Source organism: Salvelinus alpinus, chromosome 1 (assembly GCF_045679555.1).
Source record: "Salvelinus alpinus chromosome 1, SLU_Salpinus.1, whole genome shotgun sequence".
Classification (NCBI taxonomy): domain Eukaryota; kingdom Metazoa; phylum Chordata; class Actinopteri; order Salmoniformes; family Salmonidae; genus Salvelinus; species Salvelinus alpinus.
In genome coordinates, this window is record NC_092086.1 from 2,490,228 (window position 1) to 2,509,153 (window position 18,926).

Consider the following 18,926-nt stretch of genomic DNA (forward strand, 5'->3'; position numbering starts at 1 on the left):
GAATATACAGTAATATAATGAAGATGTATAGAATATAGAGTAATATAATGAAGATGTATAGAATATACAGTAATATAACGAAGACGTATAGAATATACAGTAATATAACGAAGATGTATGTAATATAATGAAGATGTATAGAATATACAGTAATATAATGAAGATGTATAGAATATACAGTAATATAACGAAGATGTATGTAATATAATGAAGATGTATGGAATATACAGTAATATAATGAAGATGTACAGAATATACAGTAATATAATGAAGATGTATAGAATATAGAGTAATATAATGAAGATGTATAGAATATAGAGTAATATAATGAAGATGTATAGAATATACAGTAATATAACGAAGATGTTTGTAATATAATGAAGATGTATAGAATATACAGTAATATAACGAAGATGTATGTAATATAATGAATATGTATAAAATATACAGTAATATAATGAAGATGCATAGAATATAGAGTAATATAATGAAGATGTATAGAATATACAGTAATATAACGAAGATGTATGTAATATAATGAAGATGTATAGAATATACAGTAATATAATGAAGATGTATAGAATATACAGTAATATAACGAAGATGTATAGAATATACAGTAATATAATGAAGATGTATAGAATATACAGTAATATAATGAAGATGTATAGAATATACAGTAATATAATGAAGATGTATAGAATATACAGTAATATAATGAAGATGTATAGAATATACAGTAATATAATGAAGATGCATAGAATATACAGTAATATAATGAAGATGCATAGAATATACAGTAATATAATGAAGGTGTATAGAATATACAGTAATATAATGAAGATGTATAGAATATACAGTAATATAATGAAGATGCATAGAATATACAGTAATATAATGAAGATGTATAGAATATACAGTAATATAATGAAGATGTATAGAATATACAGTAATATAACGAAGATGTATAGAATATACAGTAATATAATGAAGATGCATAGAATATACAGTAATATAATGAAGATGTATAGAATATACAGTAATATAATGAAGATGCATAGAATATACAGTAATATAATGAAGATGTATAGAATATACAGTAATATAACGAAGATGTATGTAATATAATGAAGATGTATAGAATATACAGTAATATAATGAAGATGTATAGAATATACAGTAATATAATGAAGATGTATAGAATATACAGTAATATAATGAAGATGTATAGAATATACAGTAATATAATGAAGATGTATAGAATATACAGTAATATAATGAAGATGTATAGAATATACAGTAATATAATGAAGATGTATAGAATATACAGTAATATAATGAAGATGTATAGAATATACAGTAATATAATAAAGATGTATAGAATATACAGTAATATAATGAAGATGTATAGAATATACAGTAATATAATGAAGATGTATAGAATATACAGTAATATAATGAAGATGCATAGAATATACAGTAATATAATGAAGATGTATAGAATATACAGTAATATAATGAAGATGTATAGAATATACAGTAATATAACGAAGATGTATAGAATATACAGTAATATAACGAAGATGTATGTAATATAATGAAGATGTATAGAATATACAGTAATATAATGAAGATGTATAGAATATACAGTAATATAACGAAGATGTATAGAATATACAGTAATATAATGAAGATGTATAGAATATACAGTAATATAATGAAGATGTATAGAATATACAGTAATATAATGAAGATGTATAGAATATACAGTAATATAATGAAGATGTATAGAATATACAGTAATATAATAAAGATGTATAGAATATACAGTAATATAATGAAGATGTATAGAATATACAGTAATATAATGAAGATGTATAGAATATACAGTAATATAATGAAGATGTATAGAATATACAGTAATATAATGAAGATGCATAGAATATACAGTAATATAATGAAGATGTATAGAATATACAGTAATATAATGAAGATGTATAGAATATACAGTAATATAATGAAGATGTATAGAATATACAGTAATATAATGAAGATGTATAGAATATACAGTAATATAATGAAGATGTATAGAATATACAGTAATATAATGAAGATGTATAGAATATACAGTAATATAATGAAGATGTATAGAATATACAGTAATATAATGAAGGTGCATAGAATATACAGTAATATAATGAAGATGTATAGAATATACAGTAATACAATGAAGATGTCTAGAATATACAGTAATATAACGAAGATGTCTAGAATATACAGTAATATAATGAAGATGTATAGAATATACAGTAATATAATGAAGATGACAGCTCTTACTTTCTCCAGTCATCACCCCCTGTGTGTATCTCTTGGGCAGCATCCCCATGTAACCATAGAAACTGGACTGCTGCACTGAGGGAGGACAAACGCAAACACAAAAGGCCTTTTCACACTGCATTGTTCGTAGCCCTGGGATAAACTTTAGCCCTGGGCTAAGGATTCACACCGGTATTCTAAAGCCCTGGGATAAGGATTCACACCGGTATTCTAAAGCCCTGGGATAAGGATTCACACCGGTATTCTAAAGCCCTGGGCTAAGGATTCACACCGGTATTCTAAAGCCCTGGGGCTAAGGATTCACACTGGTATTCTAAAGCCCTGGGCTAAGGATTCATACTGGTACTCTAAAGCCCTGGGCTAAGGATTCATACTGGTATTCTAAAGCCCTGGGATAAGGATTCACACTGGTATTCTAAAGCCCTGGGGCTAAGGATTCACACCGGTATTCTAAAGCCCTGGGATAAGGATTCACACCGGTATTCTAAAGCCCTGGGCTAAGGATTCACACTGGTATTCTAAAGCCCTGGGGCTAAGGATTCACACCGGTATTCTAAAGCCCTGGGATAAGGATTCACACCGGTATTCTAAAGCCCTGGGATAAGGATTCACACCGGTATTCTAAAGCCCTGGGCGGACAAACACACATTCGACCAACATTCTATCTCTGCCAAGGGACCAATGATATAAGCAATAAGGCTTTTTTTTAAAACGCATTATCTGCTCTTGCTTCTAGCCAAGCATTTGATTTCCAACAGTGATGGTTTGTATAAACCTTGCTGTCTGCCTTGTCAGACCGCAGAAAACAATGTTTATCACCTTTGAAAATGCCCTCCCCCCCCCCTACAGAGAATTCTGTGCACCGACGAGACGTAAACCTTTCTGACCCAGAGGCAAAATCATGGACGAATTATTATTATAATGGATTGAAATGAGACGTCAATAGAGAAGCTATGAAAACAGATTAAGATGTGAAACGTTTGTTGCCCTTTTCAGCTGTGAGAGTTTGTGGCTTCAGTTGGTTAGCTGAGCGAGAAGACGTTAGCGAGCTTGCATGGCAACCGTTTTTGTTAGCCATAGCAACCGTTTTTGTTAGCCGTGGCAGCCAAAGTTTTTGGCACTGATTTCGTTTCTTTTTTTTCCGGAAGGTTTTTCGGAAGGATGAAATAGTATAAATTGTCCTTATTAAAATAGCGTGCAGAACGCAGCACAGGCATATGCAAATTAAGTGAAAATGCAGCTTTTGTGATTGCACAGTGAAAATTATATGCGATTCCCCCCCTCAAAGTCGGTGCTAACCCTGCTCTGGAGCAGGGCCAACTAGCCCAGGGCTATAAGAGCCTCCTTCGCCCAGGGCTATAAGAGCCTCCTTCGCCCAGGGCTATAAGAGCCTCCTTCACCCAGGGCTATAAGAGCCTCCTTCTCCCAGGGCTATAAGAGCCTCCTTATCCCAGGGCTATAAGAGCCTCCTTCTCCCAGGGCTATAAGAGCCTCCTTATCCCAGGGCTCAGAGCCTCCTTCTCCCAGGACTATAAGAGCCTCCTTCTCCCAGGGCTAAGATCCTCCTTCTCCCAGGGCTAAGAGCCTCCTTCTCCCATGACTAAGAGCCTCCTTTTCCCAGGGCTATAAGAGTCTCCTTCTCCCAGGGCTATAAGAGCCTCCTTTTCCCAGGGCTATAATAGTCTCCTTCTCCCAGGGCTATAAGAGCCTCCTTCGCCCAGGGCTATAAGAGTCTCCTTTTCCCAGGGCTATAATAGTCTCCTTCTCCCATGGCTAAGAGCCTCCTTATCCCAGGGCTCAGAGCCTCCTTCTCCCAGGGCTATAAGAGCCTCCTTCTCCCAGGGCTATAAGAGCCTCCTTCTCCCAGGACTATAAGAGCCTCCTTCTCCCAGGGCTAAGATCCTCCTTCTCCCAGGGCTAAGAGCCTCCTTCTCCCATGACTAAGAGCCTCCTTCTCCCAGGGCTATAAGAGTCTCCTTCTCCCAGGGCTATAAGAGCCTCCTTTTCCCAGGGCTATAATAGTCTCCTTCTCCCAGGGCTATAAGAGCCTCCTTCGCCCAGGGCTATAAGAGTCTCCTTTTCCCAGGGCTATAATAGTCTCCTTCTCCCATGGCTAAGAGCCTCCTTATCCCAGGGCTCAGAGCCTCCTTCTCCCAGGGCTATAAGAGCCTCCTTCTCCCAGGGCTATAAGAGCCTCCTTCTCCCAGGGCTAAGAGCCTCCTTCGCCCAGGGCTATAAGAGCCTCCTTCTCCCAGGGCTATAAGAGCCTCCTTCGCCCAGGGCTCAGAGCCTCCTTTGCCCAGGGCTAAGAGCCTCCTTCTCCCAGGGCTATAAGAGCCTCCTTCTCCCAGGGCTATAAGAGCCTCCTTATCCCAGGGCTCAGAGCCTCCTTCTCCCAGGACTATAAGAGCCTCCTTCTCCCAGGGCTAAGATCCTCCTTCTCCCAGGGCTATAAGAGTCTCCTTCTCCCAGGGCTATAAGAGCCTCCTTTTCCCAGGGCTATAATAGTCTCCTTCTCCCAGGGCTATAAGAGCCTCCTTCGCCCAGGGCTATAAGAGTCTCCTTTTCCCAGGGCTATAATAGTCTCCTTCTCCCATGGCTAAGAGCCTCCTTATCCCAGGGCTCAGAGCCTCCTTCTCCCAGGGCTATAAGAGCCTCCTTCTCCCAGGGCTATAAGAGCCTCCTTCTCCCAGGGCTAAGAGCCTCCTTCGCCCAGGGCTATAAGAGCCTCCTTCTCCCAGGGCTATAAGAGCCTCCTTCGCCCAGGGCTCAGAGCCTCCTTTGCCCAGGGCTAAGAGCCTCCTTCTCCCAGGGCTAAGAGCCTCCTTCTCCCAGGGCTAAGAGCCTCCTTCTCCCAGGGCTAAGAGCCTCCTTCTCCCAGGGCTAAGAGCCTCCTTATCCCAGGGCTAAGAGCCTCCTTCTCCCAGGGCTAAGAGCCTCCTTCTCCCAGGGCTAAGAGCCTCCTTCTCCCAGGGCTAAGAGCCTCCTTCTCCCAGGGCTCAGAGCCTCCTTCGCCCAGGACTATAAGAGCCTCCTTCTCCCAGGGCTATAAGAGCCTCCTTCTCCCAGGGCTATAAGAGCCTCCTTAGCCCAGGGCTAAGAGCCTCCTTCTCCCAGGGCTCAGAGCCTCCTTCGCCCAGGACTATAAGAGCCTCCTTCTCCCAGGGCTATAAGAGCCTCCTTCTCCCAGGGCTATAAGAGCCTCCTTCTCCCAGGGCTAAGAGCCTCCTTCTCCCAGGGCTATAAGAGCCTCCTTCTCCCAGGGCTATAAGAGCCTCCTTCTCCCAGGGCTATAAGAGCCTCCTTCTCCCAGGGCTATAAGAGCCTCCTTCTCCCAGGGCTATAAGAGCCTCCTTCTCCCAGGGCTATAAGAGCCTCCTTCTCCCAGGGCTATAATAGCCTCCTTCGCCCAGGGCTATAAGAGTCTCCTTTTCCCAGGGCTATAATAGTCTCCTTCTCCCATGGCTAAGAGCCTCCTTATCCCAGGGCTCAGAGCCTCCTTCTCCCAGGGCTATAAGAGCCTCCTTCTCCCAGGGCTATAAGAGCCTCCTTCTCCCAGGGCTAAGAGCCTCCTTCGCCCAGGGCTATAAGAGCCTCCTTCTCCCAGGGCTATAAGAGCCTCCTTCGCCCAGGGCTCAGAGCCTCCTTTGCCCAGGGCTAAGAGCCTCCTTCTCCCAGGGCTAAGAGCCTCCTTCTCCCAGGGCTAAGAGCCTCCTTCTCCCAGGGCTAAGAGCCTCCTTCTCCCAGGGCTAAGAGCCTCCTTATCCCAGGGCTAAGAGCCTCCTTCTCCCAGGGCTAAGAGCCTCCTTCTCCCAGGGCTAAGAGCCTCCTTCTCCCAGGGCTAAGAGCCTCCTTCTCCCAGGGCTCAGAGCCTCCTTCGCCCAGGACTATAAGAGCCTCCTTCTCCCAGGGCTATAAGAGCCTCCTTCTCCCAGGGCTATAAGAGCCTCCTTAGCCCAGGGCTAAGAGCCTCCTTCTCCCAGGGCTCAGAGCCTCCTTCGCCCAGGACTATAAGAGCCTCCTTCTCCCAGGGCTATAAGAGCCTCCTTCTCCCAGGGCTATAAGAGCCTCCTTCTCCCAGGGCTAAGAGCCTCCTTCTCCCAGGGCTATAAGAGCCTCCTTCTCCCAGGGCTATAAGAGCCTCCTTCTCCCAGGGCTATAAGAGCCTCCTTCTCCCAGGGCTATAAGAGCCTCCTTCTCCCAGGGCTATAAGAGCCTCCTTCTCCCAGGGCTATAAGAGCCTCCTTCTCCCAGGGCTATAAGAGCCTCCTTCTCCCAGGGCTATAAGAGCCTCCTTCTCCCAGGGCTATAAGAGCCTCCTTCTCCCAGGGCTATAAGAGCCTCCTTCTCCCAGGGCTATAAGAGCCTCCTTCTCCCAGGGCTATAAGAGCCTCCTTCTCCCAGGGCTATAAGAGCCTCCTTCTCCCAGGGCTATAAGAGCCTCCTTCGCCCAGGGCTATAAGAGTCTCCTTCTCCCAGGGCTCAGAGCCTCCTTCTCCCAGGACTATAAGAGCCTCCTTCTCCCAGGGCTAAGAGCCTCCTTCTCCCAGGGCTAAGAGCCTCCTTCTCCCAGGGCTAAGAGCCTCCTTCTCCCAGGGCTCAGAGCCTCCTTCGCCCAGGACTATAAGAGCCTCCTTCTCCCAGGGCTATAAGAGCCTCCTTCTCCCAGGGCTATAAGAGCCTCCTTTGCCCAGGGCTAAGAGCCTCCTTCTCCCAGGGCTAAGAGCCTCCTTCTCCCAGGGCTAAGAGCCTCCTTCTCCCAGGGCTAAGAGCCTCCTTCTCCCAGGGCTAAGAGCCTCCTTATCCCAGGGCTAAGAGCCTCCTTCTCCCAGGGCTAAGAGCCTCCTTCTCCCAGGGCTAAGAGCCTCCTTCTCCCAGGGCTAAGAGCCTCCTTCTCCCAGGGCTCAGAGCCTCCTTCGCCCAGGACTATAAGAGCCTCCTTCTCCCAGGGCTATAAGAGCCTCCTTCTCCCAGGGCTATAAGAGCCTCCTTAGCCCAGGGCTAAGAGCCTCCTTCTCCCAGGGCTCAGAGCCTCCTTCGCCCAGGACTATAAGAGCCTCCTTCTCCCAGGGCTATAAGAGCCTCCTTCTCCCAGGGCTATAAGAGCCTCCTTCTCCCAGGGCTAAGAGCCTCCTTCTCCCAGGGCTATAAGAGCCTCCTTCTCCCAGGGCTATAAGAGCCTCCTTCTCCCAGGGCTATAAGAGCCTCCTTCTCCCAGGGCTATAAGAGCCTCCTTCTCCCAGGGCTATAAGAGCCTCCTTCTCCCAGGGCTATAAGAGCCTCCTTCTCCCAGGGCTATAATAGCCTCCTTCGCCCAGGGCTATAAGAGTCTCCTTTTCCCAGGGCTATAATAGTCTCCTTCTCCCATGGCTAAGAGCCTCCTTATCCCAGGGCTCAGAGCCTCCTTCTCCCAGGGCTATAAGAGCCTCCTTCTCCCAGGGCTATAAGAGCCTCCTTCTCCCAGGGCTAAGAGCCTCCTTCGCCCAGGGCTATAAGAGCCTCCTTCTCCCAGGGCTATAAGAGCCTCCTTCGCCCAGGGCTCAGAGCCTCCTTTGCCCAGGGCTAAGAGCCTCCTTCTCCCAGGGCTAAGAGCCTCCTTCTCCCAGGGCTAAGAGCCTCCTTCTCCCAGGGCTAAGAGCCTCCTTCTCCCAGGGCTAAGAGCCTCCTTATCCCAGGGCTAAGAGCCTCCTTCTCCCAGGGCTAAGAGCCTCCTTCTCCCAGGGCTAAGAGCCTCCTTCTCCCAGGGCTAAGAGCCTCCTTCTCCCAGGGCTCAGAGCCTCCTTCGCCCAGGGCTATAAGAGCCTCCTTCTCCCAGGGCTATAAGAGCCTCCTTCTCCCAGGGCTAAGAGCCTCCTTCTCCCAGGGCTATAAGAGCCTCCTTCTCCCAGGGCTATAAGAGCCTCCTTCTCCCAGGGCTATAAGAGCCTCCTTCTCCCAGGGCTATAAGAGCCTCCTTCTCCCAGGGCTATAAGAGCCTCCTTCTCCCAGGGCTATAAGAGCCTCCTTCTCCCAGGGCTATAAGAGCCTCCTTCTCCCAGGGCTATAAGAGCCTCCTTCTCCCAGGGCTATAAGAGCCTCCTTCTCCCAGGGCTATAAGAGCCTCCTTCTCCCAGGGCTATAAGAGCCTCCTTCTCCCAGGGCTATAAGAGCCTCCTTCTCCCAGGGCTATAAGAGCCTCCTTCTCCCAGGGCTATAAGAGCCTCCTTCTCCCAGGGCTATAAGAGCCTCCTTCGCCCAGGGCTATAAGAGTCTCCTTCTCCCAGGGCTCAGAGCCTCCTTCTCCCAGGACTATAAGAGCCTCCTTCTCCCAGGGCTAAGAGCCTCCTTCTCCCAGGGCTAAGAGCCTCCTTCTCCCAGGGCTAAGAGCCTCCTTATCCCAGGGCTCAGAGCCTCCTTCGCCCAGGGCTATAAGAGCCTCCTTCTCCCAGGGCTCAGAGCCTCCTTCTCCCAGGGCTATAAGAGCCTCCTTCTCCCAGGGCTATAAGAGCCTCCTTCTCCCAGGGCTATAAGAGCCTCCTTCTCCCAGGGCTATAAGAGCCTCCTTCTCCCAGGGCTATAAGAGCCTCCTTAGCTAAGGTGCAGTGTGAAAACGACTTAAGACAGAGACAGAGAGCAGGAAGTTAAATAACCAGGATGTCACATGTATCGTTCAGTTGACTAAACTGAGGTTAAATAAATCGGTAGTCACTAGTACTGACTACCTTATTATCATATCACAAAGTACATCGTCAATTAAAATATTTCCAGAGAGGGGAAGGCAACGGACGGGGGAAGGGAAGGGTGTTTGGGTGGTACCTGTACATCCGAAGGCGACCACCCCAACAGAGAAGAGGTTGACGATGTAAGCCTGTCTGGTGGTGAAGGATTCCAACCACACATCAAACACGCTGACGAACACCAGCGGACCCAGAGCAAACAGGTAACCTGGTGGGAGAGAAGGGTTGGTTTACTTTGTGGTAATAACAGGTAACCTGGTGGGGGAGGAGGAGGGTTGGTTTACTTTGTGGTAATAAAAGGTAACCTGGAGGGAGAGGAGTGTTGGTTTACTTTGTGGTAATAACAGGTAACCTGGTGGGGGAGGAGGAGGGTTGGTTTACTTTGTGGTAATAACAGGTAACCTGGTGGGGGAGAGGAGGGTTAGTTTACTTTGTGGTTATAACAGGTAACCTGGTGGGGGAGGAGGAGGGTTGGTTTACTTTGTGGTAATAACAGGTAACCTGGTGGGGGAGAGGAGGGTTGGTTTACTTTGTGGTAATAACAGGTGACCTGGTGGGAGAGGAGGGTTGGTTTACTTTGTGGTAATAACAGGTAACCTGGTGGGGGAGGAGGAGGGTTGGTTTACTTTGTGGTAATAACAGGTAACCTGGTGGGAGAGGAGGAGGGTTGGTTTACTTTGTGGTAATAACAGGTAACCTGGTGGGGGAGGAGGAGGGTTGGTTTACTTTGTGGTAATAACAGGTAACCTGGTGGGAGAGGAGGAGGGTTGGTTTACTTTGTGGTAACAACAGGTAACCTGGTGGGGGAGGAGGAGGGTTGGTTTACATTGTGGTAATAACAGGTAACCTGGTGGGAGAGGAGGGTTGGTTTACTTTGTGGTAATAAGAGGTCACCTGGTGGGGGAGGAGGAGGGTTGGTTTACTTTGTGGTAATAACAGGTAACATGGTGGGGGAGGAGGAGGGTTGGTTTACTTTGTGGTAATAACAGGTAACCTGGTGGGGGAGGAGGGTTGGTTTACTTTGTGGTAATAACAGGTAACCTAGTGGGGGAGGATGGTTGGTTTACTTTGTGGTAATAACAGGTCACCTGGTGGGGAGGAGGAGGGTTAGTTTACTTTGTGGTAATAACAGGTAACCTGGTGGGGGAGGAGGAGCGTTGGTTTACTTTATGGTAATAGCAGGTAACCTGGTGGGGGAGGAGGAGGGTTGGTTTACTTTGTGGTAATAACAGGTAACCTGGTGGGGGAGGAAGGTTGGTTTACTTTGTGGTAATAACAGGCAACCTGGTGGGGGAGGAGGAGGGTTGGTTTACTTTGTGGAAATAACAGGTAACCTGGTGGGGGAGGAGGGTTGGTTTACTTTGTGGTAATAACAGGTAACCTGGTGGAGGAGGAGGGTGGTTTACTTTGTGGTAATAACAGGTAACCTGGTGGAGGAGGAGGGTTGGTTTACTTTGTGGTAATAACAGGTAACCTGGTGGGGGAGGAGTAGGGTTGGTTTACTTTGTGGTAATAACAGGCAACCTGGTGGGGGAGGAGGAGGGTTGATTTACTTTGTGGTAATAACAGGTAACCTGGTGGAGGAGGGTTGGTTTACTTTGTGGTAATAACAGGTAACCTGGTGGGGGAGGAGGAGGGTTGGTTTACTTTGTGGTAATAACAGGTAACTCACCCACGGTGATTCGTGTGTGTAGACTGATTCTCTCCACCAGGATGTTGGTTAGTATGACAGCGACCAGAGCCACCACGATATACACCAGACTCATATCAAATACTATGGAGGATCCTACACACACAGAGAGAGAGAGAAAGCAAGAGAAAAGTACATTACTCATTCCAGACTGCTGTCTCTACAACAGCATTATAACACTGGGGTGGTCTGGTGGTCCAGACTGCTGTCTCTACAACAGCATTATAACACTGGGGTGGTCTGGTGGTCCAGACTGCTGTCTCTACAACAGCATTATAACACTGGGGTGGTCTGGTGGTCCAGACTGCTGTCTCTACAACAGCATTATAACACTGGGGTGGTCTGGTGGTCCAGACTGCTGTCTCTACAACAGCATTATAACACTGGGGTGGTCTGGTGGTCCAGACCGCTGTCTCTACAACAGCATTATAACACTGGGGTGGTCTGGTGGTCCAGACTGCTGTCTCTACAACAGCATTATAACACTGGGGTGGTCTGGTGGTCCAGACCGCTGTCTCTACAACAGCATTATAACACTGGGGTGGTCTGGTGGTCCAGACTGCTGTCTCTACAACAGCATTATAACACTGGGGTGGTCTGGTGGTCCAGACCGCTGTCTCTACAACAGCATTATAACACTGGGGTGGTCTGGTGGTCCAGACTGCTGTCTCTACAACAGCATTATAACACTGGGGTGGTCTGGTGGTCCAGACTGCTGTCTCTACAACAGCATTATAACACTGGGGTGGTCTGGTGGTCCAGACTGCTGTCTCTACAACAGCATTATAACACTGGGGTGGTCTGGTGGTCCAGACTGCTGTCTCTACAACAGCATTATAACACTAGGGTCGTCTGGTGGTCCAGACTGCTGACTCTACAACAGCATTATAACACTGGGGTGGTCTGGTGGTCCAGACTGCTGTCTCTACAACAGCATTATAACACTGGGGTCGTCTGGTGGTCCAGACTGCTGTCTCTACAACAGCATTATAACACTGGGGTCGTCTGGTGGTCCAGACTGCTGTCTCTACAACAGCATTATAACACTGGGGTCGTCTGGTGGTCCAGACTGCTGTCTCTACAACAGCATTATAACACTGGGGTCGTCTGGTGGTCCAGACTGCTGTCTCTACAACAGCATTATAACACTGGGGTGGTCTGGTGGTCCAGACTGCTGTCTCTACAACAGCATTATAACACTGGGGTGGTCTGGTGGTCCAGACTGCTGTCTCTACAACAGCATTATAACACTGGGGTCTGGTGGTCCAGACTGCTGTCTCTACAACAGCATTATAACACTGGGGTGGTCTGGTGGTCCAGACTGCTGTCTCTACAACAGCATTATAACACTGGGGTCTGGTGGTCCAGACTGCTGACTCTACAACAGCATTATAACACTGGGGTCGTCTGGTGGTCCAGACTGCTGTCTCTACAACAGCATTATAACACTGGGGTGGTCTGGTGGTCCAGACTGCTGTCTCTACAACAGCATTATAACACTGGGGTCGTCTGGTGGTCCAGACTGCTGTCTCTACAACAGCATTATAACACTGGGGTCGTCTGGTGGTCCAGACTGCTGTCTCTACAACAGCATTATAACACTGGGGTCGTCTGGTGGTCCAGACCGCTGTCTCTACAACAGCATTATAACACAGCAGGGTCACTACAATACTGTGTGTGTGTGTGTGTGTGTGTGTGTGTGTGTGTGTGTGTGTGTGTGTGTGTGTGTGTGTGTGTGTGTGTGTGTGTGTCTGTGTCTGTGTGTGTGTGTGTGTGTGTGTGTGTTACCCTGGAACTTGTGGTGAAGGTAGTCCACGTCGGTGATGAAGCTATTGTAGGGAAGCAGGAAGCCCACGCCGGCCAATAGCATTGCAAAGTAGATACCATGGTAACGGTCATCAGGGACTGGCTCCTCAAAGGCTGGCGGGGAGAAAGAGGGGAAGATGGGGGAGAGAGAGGGGAAGATGGGGGAGAGAGAGAGGAAGAGGGGGGAGAGAGAGGAAGAGGGGGGAGAGAGAGGGGAAGAGGGGGGAGAGAGAGGGGAAGAGGGGGGAGAGAGAGAGGAAGAGGGGGGAGAGAGAGAGGAAGATGGGAGAGAGAGAGGGGAAGAGAGAGCAAAATAGATTATAACACAACCCAGTTATACTGAGACACCTTCAGACCCTGTCCCTAGGACACCCTGTCCCTAGGACACCCCAGTTATACTGAGGCCCTTCAGACCCTGTCCCTAGGACACCCTGTCCCTAGGACACCCCAGTTAGACTGAGGCCCTTCAGACCCTGTCCCTAGGACACCCTGTCCCTAGGACACCCCAGTTATACTGAGACACCTTCAGACCCTGTCCCTAGGACACCCTGTCCCTAGGACACCCCAGTTATACTGAGGCCCCTTCAGACCCTGTCCCTAGGACACCCTGTCCCTAGGACACCCCAGTTATACTGAAGCCCTTCAGACCCTGTCCCTAGGACACCCCAGTTATACTGAGGCCCTTCAGACCCTGTCCCTAGGACACCCTGTCCCTAGGACACCCCAGTTATACTGAGGCCCTTCAGACCCTGTCCCTAGGACACCCTGTCCCTAGGACACCCCAGTTATACTGAGGCCCCTTCAGACCCTGTCCCTAGGACACCCCAGTTAGACTGAGGCACCTTCAGACCCTGTCCCTAGGACACCCCAGTTATACTGAGGCACCTTCAGACCCTGTCCCTAGGACACCCTGTCCCTAGGATACCCTGTCCCTAGGACACCCTGTCCCTAGGACACCCCAGTTATACTGAGGCCCCTTCAGACCCTGTCCCTAGGACACCCTGTCCCTAGGACACCCCAGTTAGACTGAGGCCCTTCAGACCCTGTCCCTAGGACACCCTGTCCCTAGGACACCCCAGTTATACTGAGACACCTTCAGACCCTGTCCCTAGGACACCCTGTCCCTAGGACACCCCAGTTATACTGAGGCCCCTTCAGACCCTGTCCCTAGGACACCCTGTCCCTAGGACACCCCAGTTATACTGAAGCCCTTCAGACCCTGTCCCTAGGACACCCCAGTTATACTGAGGCCCTTCTGACCCTGTCCCTAGGACACCCTGTCCCTAGGACACCCCAGTTATACTGAGGCCCTTCAGACCCTGTCCCTAGGACACCCTGTCCCTAGGACACCCCAGTTATACTGAGGCCCCTTCAGACCCTGTCCCTAGGACACCCCAGTTAGACTGAGGCACCTTCAGACCCTGTCCCTAGGACACCCCAGTTATACTGAGGCACCTTCAGACCCTGTCCCTAGGACACCCTGTCCCTAGGATACCCTGTCCCTAGGACACCCTGTCCCTAGGACACCCCAGTTATACTGAGGCCCCTTGAGACCCTGTCCCTAGGACACCCCAGTTAGACTGAGGCACCTTCAGACCCTGTCCCTAGGACACCCCAGTTATACTGAGGCACCTTCAGACCCTGTCCCTAGGACACCCTGTCCCTAGGACACCCCAGTTATACTGAGACACCTTCAGACCCTGTCCCTAGGACACCCTGTCCCTAGGATACCCTGTCCCTAGGACACCCTGTCCCTAGGACACCCCAGTTATACTGAGGCCCCTTCAGACCCTGTCCCTAGGACACCCTGTCCCTAGGACACCCCAGTTAGACTGAGGCCCTTCAGACCCTGTCCCTAGGACACCCTGTCCCTAGGACACCCCAGTTATACTGAGACACCTTCAGACCCTGTCCCTAGGACACCCTGTCCCTAGGACACCCCAGTTATACTGAGGCCCCTTCAGACCCTGTCCCTAGGACACCCTGTCCCTAGGACACCCCAGTTATACTGAAGCCCTTCAGACCCTGTCCCTAGGACACCCCAGTTATACTGAGGCCCTTCAGACCCTGTCCCTAGGACACCCTGTCCCTAGGACACCCCAGTTATACTGAGGCCCTTCAGACCCTGTCCCTAGGACACCCTGTCCCTAGGACACCCCAGTTATACTGAGGCCCCTTCAGACCCTGTCCCTAGGACACCCCAGTTAGACTGAGGCACCTTCAGACCCTGTCCCTAGGACACCCCAGTTATACTGAGGCACCTTCAGACCCTGTCCCTAGGACACCCTGTCCCTAGGATACCCTGTCCCTAGGACACCCTGTCCCTAGGACACCCCAGTTATACTGAGGCCCCTTCAGACCCTGTCCCTAGGACACCCCAGTTATACTGAGGCACCTTCAGACCCTGTCCCTAGGACACCCTGTCCCTAGGACACCCCAGTTATACTGAGGCCCTTCAGACCCTGTCCCTAGGACACCCTGTCCCTAGGACACCCCAGTTATACTGAGGCCCTTCAGACCCTGTCCCTAGGACACCCTGTCCCTAGGACACCCCAGTTATACTGAGGCCCCTTCAGACCCTGTCCCTAGGACACCCCAGTTAGACTGAGGCACCTTCAGACCCTGTCCCTAGGACACCCCAGTTATACTGAGGCACCTTCAGACCCTGTCCCTAGGACACCCTGTCCCTAGGATACCCTGTCCCTAGGACACCCTGTCCCTAGGACACCCCAGTTATACTGAGGCCCCTTCAGACCCTGTCCCTAGGACACCCCAGTTAGACTGAGGCACCTTCAGACCCTGTCCCTAGGACACCCCAGTTATACTGAGGCACCTTCAGACCCTGTCCCTAGGACACCCTGTCCCTAGGATACCCTGTCCCTAGGCCACCCTGTCCCTAGGACACCCCAGTTATACTGAGGCCCCTTGAGACCCTGTCCCTAGGACACCCCAGTTAGACTGAGGCACCTTCAGACCCTGTCCCTAGGACACCCCAGTTATACTGAGGCACCTTCAGACCCTGTCCCTAGGACACCCTGTCCCTAGGACACCCCAGTTATACTGAGACACCTTCAGACCCTGTCCCTAGGACACCCTGTCCCTAGGATACCCTGTCCCTAGGACACCCTGTCCCTAGGACACCCCAGTTATACTGAGGCCCCTTCAGACCCTGTCCCTAGGACACCCTGTCCCTAGGACACCCCAGTTAGACTGAGGCCCTTCAGACCCTGTCCCTAGGACACCCTGTCCCTAGGACACCCCAGTTATACTGAGACACCTTCAGACCCTGTCCCTAGGACACCCTGTCCCTAGGACACCCCAGTTATACTGAGGCCCCTTCAGACCCTGTCCCTAGGACACCCTGTCCCTAGGACACCCCAGTTATACTGAAGCCCTTCAGACCCTGTCCCTAGGACACCCCAGTTATACTGAGGCCCTTCAGACCCTGTCCCTAGGACACCCTGTCCCTAGGACACCCCAGTTATACTGAGGCCCTTCAGACCCTGTCCCTAGGACACCCTGTCCCTAGGACACCCCAGTTATACTGAGGCCCCTTCAGACCCTGTCCCTAGGACACCCCAGTTAGACTGAGGCACCTTCAGACCCTGTCCCTAGGACACCCCAGTTATACTGAGGCACCTTCAGACCCTGTCCCTAGGACACCCTGTCCCTAGGATACCCTGTCCCTAGGACACCCTGTCCCTAGGACACCCCAGTTATACTGAGGCCCCTTCAGACCCTGTCCCTAGGACACCCCAGTTATACTGAGGCACCTTCAGACCCTGTCCCTAGGACACCCTGTCCCTAGGACACCCCAGTTATACTGAGACACCTTCAGACCCTGTCCCTAGGACACCCTGTCCCTAGGACACCCCAGTTATACTGAGGCCCCTTCAGACCCTGTCCCTAGGACACCCTGTCCCTAGGACACCCCAGTTATACTGAGACACAGTTAGACTGGCTACCCCCTCAGCGAATCACAGTGCCAGGCAGGACGGCCCTCAGCGAATCACAGGACCAGGCAGGACGGCCCTCAGCGAATCACAGGACCAGGCAGGACGGCCCTCAGCGAATCACAGTGCCAGGCATGACGGCCCTCAGCGAATCACAGTGCCGGGCAGGACGGCCCTCAGCGAATCACAGGACCAGGCAGGACGGCCCTCAGCGAATCACAGGACCAGGCAGGACGGCCCTCAGCGAATCACAGTGCCAGGCAGGACGGCCCTCAGCGAATCACAGTGCCAGGCAGGACGGCCCTCAGCGAATCACAGGACCAGGCAGGACGGCTCTCAGCGAATCACAGGACCAGGCAGGACGGCCCTCAGCGAATCACAGGACCAGGCAGGACGGCCCTCAGCGAATCACAGGACCAGGCAGGACGGCCCTCAGCGAATCACAGGACCAGGCAGGACGGCCCTCAGCGAATCACAGTGCCAGGCATGACGGCCCTCAGCGAATCACAGTGCCGGGCAGGACGGCCCTCAGCGAATCACAGGACCAGGCAGGACGGCCCTCCGCGAATCACAGGACCAGGCAGGACGGCCCTCAGCGAATCACAGTGCCAGGCATGACGGCCCTCAGCGAATCACAGTGCCGGGCAGGACGGCCCTCAGCGAATCACAGGACCAGGCAGGACGGCCCTCAGCGAATCACAGGACCAGGCAGGACGGCCCTCAGCGAATCACAGGACCAGGCAGGACGGCCCTCAGCGAATCACAGGACCAGGCAGGACGGCCCTCAGCGAATCACAGGACCAGGCAGGACGGCCCTCAGCCGAAACAAACTGAACGGTTAATCAATTTCTGCTTATTGATTAACGTCACTTTCAGACCGCAGGACATTATTGATTGACTGCTGTTATCCATTCATATTCTGTACGCTAATGATTTCAGTTTGGATTGAAGGATATACGAGTGTAATTAAACACACACACACACACTCCACACACACACACACCACACACACACACTCCACACACACACACTCCACACACACACACTCACACACCACACACACACACTCCACACACACACACACCACACACACACACTCCACACACCATACACACACACTCCACACACACACACTCACACACCACACACACACACTCCACACACACACACTCCACACACACACTCCACACACACACTCCACACACACACACACCACACACACACACACACCACACACACACAAAGAGAGACTCACCTGGTTCTGCCAGGGCCAGCACCCCTCTCTCCGGCACGCTCTTGATCCCCTCCTCTTCCTCCAGCTGGTACGAGTCGAAGCTATAACTCTGCACAACACTGCTTTCCCTGCCCTCCCTCCATCCTGCACTCCCTGTCTGACCCCGTCCCTCTCTCTCGTCTCTCCCTCCCTGGTCCCATCCCTCTCTCTCCTCTCTCCCTCCCTGGTCCCGTCCCTCTCTCTCCTCTCTCCCTCCCTGGCCCCATCCCTCTCTCTCCTCTCTCCCTCCCTGGCCCCATCCCTCTCTCTCCTCTCTCCCTGTCTGGCCCCGTCCCTCTCTCTCCTCTCTCCCTGTCTGACCCCGTCCCTCTCTCTCCTCTCTCCCTGTCTGGCCCCGTCCCTCTCTCTCCTCTCTCCCTGTCTGACCCCGTCCCTCTCTCTCCTCTCTCCCTGTCTGACCCCGTCCCTCTCTCTCCTCTCTCTCTGTCTGGCCCCGTCCCTCTCTCTCCTCTCTCCCTGTCTGACCCCGTCCCTCTCTCTCCTCTCTCTCTGTCTGGCCCCGTCCCTCTCTCTCCTCTCTCCCTGTCTGACCCCGTCCCTCTCTCTCCTCTCTCCCTGTCTGACCCCGTCCCTCTCTCTCCTCTCTCCCTGTCTGACCCCGTCCCTCTCTCTCCTCTCTCCCTCCCTGGCCCCATCCCTCTCTCTCCTCTCTTCCTGCATCACTCCATCCCTCTCTCTCTTCTCTCCCTTTCTGACCCCGTCCCTCTCTCTCCTCTCTCCCTCCCTGGCCCCATCCCTCTCTCTCCTCAGGGGTCTGTGCTAGGGTCGGCCTCTGTCGCTCCACTCCTGCTGCACTCATTATGGTACACTACACACACACACACACACTCCTAACACTCTCCTTGCAAAACACACGCTACACACACCCGGAAGCTAACATACTCACAACCACGACACAAACATACACACACACACACCTAGGCTACCCAACCTTCCCTCCAAGACACACACAGAGCTAACAGAGGAGAGGAGAGGCAGGAGGCTTTGGGTGATGGTGATCTGTAGAAGGAGACAACAGAACAACATGATAGACCTCCAGGAGGCTTTGGGGTGATGGTGATCTGTAGAAGGAGACAACAGAACAACATGATAGACCTCCAGGAGGAGACAACAGAACAACACTCTCTCTC

At 50.8% G+C, this 18,926-nt stretch overlaps 1 protein-coding gene across 2 annotated transcripts in view; it reads right to left on the bottom strand.

The window, feature by feature from the left end:
• The window catches only part of LOC139568767 (equilibrative nucleoside transporter 4-like), a 32,729-nt gene extending 13,818 nt beyond the window's left edge, over positions 1 to 18,911 (bottom strand). For both annotated transcript variants that reach the window (XM_071390853.1, XM_071390845.1), the window contains exons 1-5: positions 17,758 to 18,911; positions 12,532 to 12,663; positions 10,726 to 10,839; positions 9,133 to 9,261; positions 2,338 to 2,412 (exon numbers count right to left, since the gene is read on the bottom strand). In XM_071390853.1, coding sequence (XP_071246954.1) covers positions 2,338 to 2,412; positions 9,133 to 9,261; positions 10,726 to 10,839; positions 12,532 to 12,663; positions 17,758 to 18,595 — 1,288 coding nt within the window. In that variant the 5' untranslated portion in view covers positions 18,596 to 18,911. The remainder of the gene's footprint in view (positions 1 to 2,337; positions 2,413 to 9,132; positions 9,262 to 10,725; positions 10,840 to 12,531; positions 12,664 to 17,757) is intronic.
• Between the last annotated feature and the right edge of the window lie 15 nt (positions 18,912 to 18,926).